The following is a 5,211-nucleotide window of genomic DNA, read 5'->3' as shown; positions in this document are numbered from 1 at the left end:
TAGGGTGTCAATCTATCTCATTGAGGGCCTTTATCTTTTTCACTGCCTCTCTACTTTACCAAATTGATGTTCTTCTGCAGGGATTGTTCTCTCCTGACAACATGCCCAAAGTATGTAAGGTGAAGCCTTGTTATCCTTGCTTCTAAGACGCAGTCTGGCCATGTTTCTTCTGACACATCCTGGTTGTTCTTTGGGCAGTCCTTGGGAGTTTCAATACTCTTCCCCACCACCACAATTCAGAATGCAACAATACTGCTTCAGTTTTCCTTATTCAATGTCTAACTTTCACAAGCATATTAGGCAATTGAAAGCATCATGGCTTAAGTAATTAGATGATCAGATGATCATCTTTGCATTCAACAACTTTAACTTATCAAACCTCCCAATAGCTTACCTTATTCCCTACCACCTTTATATGGGGCATTTTGTCTAACTCTCTCTTCAGGATCACTAGTAGTATAGTGGGTTCTGAGTTTGGCTGCTTACCTCAAGGTCAACAGTTTGAAATCACTAATCACAAGTTACAATGTCAGACACCCACAATGGTGGTTCTACTCTGTCTTTTCCGGACATTATGAGTCGGAGTTGACTCCACATCTGTGAGTTTTTTTGACTTTAGTATCTCCAGCTTCACCCACATTACCATCTGTCCATCTTCTGTCCTATTACTTCCCTTCTTATGAGGTCACTAAATAAACTTTGCTGTGCTGTGTGGTGACCAGGTGCCATTGACTTGGCTCCGACTCATCGTGACCCTCCCTCCAAGAGAATGAAGCACTGCCTGCTCCTGCAACACCCTCACAATTGTTATGTGTGAGTCCATTGTGTCACTCCAGTTCATTAAAGGTTTTCCTCTTTTTAGCCGCCCCTCCACTTTACCAAACTTTATGTCCTTATCCAGAGATGAGTGTCTCCTACTAACATAGCCAAAGTACTTAAGATGAAGTCTTGCCATCACTCCTAAGAAACATTCTGAATTATTCATCCAAGACAGATTTGTTTGTTCTTCGAGTATTGTTTGTGATACTTTCCATATTCTTTGCCAACATCATAATTCAAATAGATCAACTCTTTTCTGGTCTTGTTCATCATTCATTGTTCAGTTTTCACATGCACGTAGGGCAATTGGAAAACATCATGGCTTAGGCAGGTACAACCTAGTCCTCAAAATGACATCTTTGCACTTTAACACTTTATAAAGATGTCTGCAGGAGATTTACCCAAGGCAAGATAAGAATTGCAATACTACAAAGGTATATTTTCTAACCCAAAAAGAATGGAATTCGAAATCAATTATGGAGAGGTCAGGAATGGGACAAACTTTCTGCTGTCATCAGTACTACACAACATTAACACAAGTAGATTTGCATGAAAAGCCATGGTTGAATGAGGACTACCTGCTCTGATGCTAACTGAAAGATTGGGAGTTTAAACAAACGCAGCACCCCCCATGCGAGCAAGACCAGAGAGCTGCTCTAAAGGGAAGTTCTGCTCTCTCACATGTGGTCTCTAGGAACCAAGATACAATTGTTGGCACCCAACAACAAGCTAGTGGGTGCTTATTGAAGCAGAGTGTATCCTTGCTTTATTCGTAAGTTTATTTCCCTAAAAATATTTTATGTTTCCTGATTTTGAATTTTATGTAAGTGGAATTATTTAGTAGGTACTAATGGCTCACATAACTTTGTACCTCACTCCAATATGGCGAAAATTGTGAGAACACCTAGTTGCATCTCTACCAAGTCTCTGACTTGCATCTCTGCTCATTTTCCCCCCTACAGCTAGGCACGCAATGTTCAGGCTCCGGGTTCTTTTTCTCTCTTTCTTGCAAGGGTGCATTTAAAAAATGATTCACTCCTGCTCTCCCATCCTCCTTCCTCTGCATGCTCTTCCCATGCTCGAACCTTGGGTTTTCCAATTATTGAAAAAATCTCTAACTCCCAATAGTGCAATTATTTTTGTATCATATTAAATCCTTGACAGTTCCTTTATCTAAATATTGTTGCTACAACATGAACAGACATATGTACACCTATACTTACTGAAGCAATTTCCATAATAACAAAAACATAGAAACAACCCAAAACCCTGATTATAGAGGAATGGATAAACACGCTGGTACATTCATCCAATGGAATATTATGCACCAATAAGAAAACCATGACAGCTCTCTTAAACATTACAAGACATGGACTAAATAAGATAACATTCTGTTTAGCAAACTTAGTCAATGTTTATTATTGCATCATTAGTATAAGGAAAAGCAAATAAAAAAACATGATTTATACTCCAAAAAACAAGACTGTGATGACTATGAGGAGATGAGGGACAGGGGTAAGAACAAGAAGAGGGAGATATAGGATATTGAGGAAAGAGGGCGGGGCATGGGGATGGGAGAGAACAAAATAAGAAAGAAAGAGAATCACATTTATGGAAAGTGTAATGGGATGTTGTTGTTGATGGCATTTCTTGAGATGGGCTGTGTAATACATACGGTATGCTTCTTAAAAAAGACATCCCTCCATATTCCTTCTCCCTCAAACCTAAATCCTGATCTGAGTGGCAAAAAAGGAAGAAAGAAAGATGAGGAGGAAAATGAAACTGAAAGGGACTTGAAGTCATTCATGACAAACAAATTCATTTCAAACAAATGAATATTGTTGCAACCAACAAGATCAAAATACATTTTCATTATTGCTTCTGAGAGATTTTTCCAGATCATGCATGCTCCTTAGATGAAGGGTAGATGGAAGTTGTGCTAAATAATAAAATAACAATAATAATAACCAGAGGACTAGACATGAACTTTTTTCTCTCACCGACTGACCCCTCTCCTCTGGCCTGCAGACTTCTCCATCGGGGTTGGGGTGTTGTTTCCCGTGGCTGTCATATTTGTGGTGGTTGCCGTAGTAGTCAGGCACCAGAGCACCAGAGGAAAGCAGAAGAAAGTTCAGAGGTAAGCCTTTGTCTGGCTTCAAGACCCCCCTCCCCCCATTTAACCTATTTCTCAAATTTAATTTAGATTTATTTCAAATATTCAGAAATATTTCTTTTTTTTTTTCTTGGAGCAGAGTCTGAGTGTCATTTTACTAGGAAATCCTTTACTGCAAAATGTGCTTCAATTTTCTTGTTGGTGCCTATATTTACAATGAAAATCAGCTATAATAATTCCCATTATTATAGATCATGACATTCCTGCAAGTATACAATAGCTAACATTTCTTGATCAGCATGTGGCATGGGGTTGTCCATGAAGTGGCTCTGAGTCAGAGTCCACTCGATGGGCCCTGGTGATAACAAGTATATGCCACCCACTGTGCCAAGCCCCTTTAGATTCACTATGGCATGCATTCTTCACAAAAACTTCATGAGGGAGTTATTGTTACTTTACTTTTACAGATTTAAAAGGTATGATATCTTACAGATAAAGATGTACTGTACCTATATAAAAGAATACATATATATCTACTGTTTCCAACAACCTTATAACGGTAGACACTGCATTTTTCCTGCTGTAAAAATGGAAACCCAATGGTGTTAATGACTAGAGGAGAGTCATACAAAGTTCAAATGGAAATTTGATTGACACCTAGATCAGTTCATCTTAGGAACATGGTCTTTGACACTACAGATTCTTTCTTGCATTTTTTACAAGCACGCTTGATTCTCCCATTTCAGTTTTAGGATATGTACTCAATCAATGAAAATCAATGTATTACATAATTTCATAGAAACCGGGCATCAACGTCATCATTATTAAGAATCAGGGCTCTGAAGAGAATACAAATGGAAATCACTGTTGGTAATTATAAATGACTGGACAAGAAGGCTGCTAACCGAAAACTAAAAATAGACTGATTCCCTAGGGAACATATCAAAATCATTAACCAAAGATAACCCAACAGGCAAAGAATAATGATCTGTCTCGATTGTCTCCCCCATTATGCTGAAGGAACTGTTAAGTCCATTTACTTGCAATGTTTTTACTCCAGGCCAAGATCCAGCACTGGGGATAAGCCACACAACCAGAAGATGAAGCCCCGGAAGATGAAAGCTGTCCAACCCCAGGAGGTAGAGTATAGTCTATGGTGTTGCTCTTGAGGGTTGGTTTCAAACAGGGCAGAAACTCATGCTGTCACGTCCCTGCCCCATGAGCCCCAGCCTCAGCGATATCTATCAGTTTTAATCATAGAATACTATGTGGAAAATATATTTTTCAATTTAAAATGTATTTTTCTTAGAGTGCATAAAGAAAAATAGTAAAATAGTTGATAACATTTTTCTACATAGAATTACATTATTAGCTTCAAGATTACGAGTAACTGAGTAGAAACTTCTATTTTTCTCCTCTTTTCATAACCTCTTCAATGATTGATGCAGATTTACAAATAATATATAACATGGTATTAGAGCCAAAGAACTAGAAAATTTGACAAAATCAATGATTATAAAAATACCAAGAGCAAAGAAAATGACAGTTTGTGCTTGTAGCTTATTCAGACAAAACTGCATGATTCTGTGTATTGTTGCAATTAGGTAACACTGACAACTGTTATGAGAGCATTAGAAGGTTAAATAGGTAAATAAGCATAGTTTCAGCCTTACAAGTATATTGACACCAAAGCCAGTCTCAGGAACCCTGGAGGTGATGTTGGGTAAGAGTTGTATTGCTAACCACAAGGGTGGTGGTTTAAACCTACCAGTCCCTCCATGGGGGAAAACGGGGCAATCTGTTCTGGAAAACTTTACAGCCTTGGAAATTTCCTATTTAGGGTCACTCTGAGACACAATCTACTGGATGACGGTGGGCTTCCTCTTTTCTTTTGTTGGTTGTTAAACTCAGCCAATGAACATGGTTTTGTTTTATACCTTGAATAGGTATGCTTCTATGAAAACTAATACATTTCTACTGAAATACACAACTTCTATTGTACAATCACTTAGGTGGCACCCCACTCGTACCGAGACAGTGCCACCAGGTTGGTGTGTACCTCTCCATTCCCCTGCTGGTCATGGGTCCACAGATGTGATTCTGCCCTTCTCTTCTCCCGACCACCCGTCTGTCCTTTCTACTCTTCAGAGTTTTGTAAATCCATCTCAGTAGTTAACACAGTGCAACGACTGCAGGCTCAGCAGGGCCCCCGTGGCATAGAGGGTGGGTTATGCGTTTGACCGCTACCCACCAGGTCAGCAGCGAGAAACCATTTGCAG

The 5,211-nt window shown here is 39.2% G+C and overlaps 1 protein-coding gene across 1 annotated transcript in view; it reads left to right on the top strand.

The window, feature by feature from the left end:
- The window catches only part of ADAM28 (ADAM metallopeptidase domain 28), a 97,931-nt gene that overhangs the window by 76,137 nt on the left and 16,583 nt on the right, over nucleotides 1-5,211 (top strand). The window contains exons 18-19 of the mRNA XM_004707700.1: nucleotides 2,848-2,956; nucleotides 3,993-4,071. Coding sequence (XP_004707757.1) covers nucleotides 2,848-2,956; nucleotides 3,993-4,071 — 188 coding nt within the window. The remainder of the gene's footprint in view (nucleotides 1-2,847; nucleotides 2,957-3,992; nucleotides 4,072-5,211) is intronic.

The sequence above is a fragment of the Echinops telfairi genome, unplaced genomic scaffold, assembly GCF_000313985.2.
Source record: "Echinops telfairi isolate 266 unplaced genomic scaffold, ASM31398v2 ScPeMD7_9;HRSCAF=40, whole genome shotgun sequence".
Taxonomy (NCBI): Eukaryota; Metazoa; Chordata; class Mammalia; order Afrosoricida; family Tenrecidae; genus Echinops; species Echinops telfairi.
Note: the sequence above shows the minus strand (reverse complement) of the source record. Positions and strands in the feature narration are given on the sequence as shown.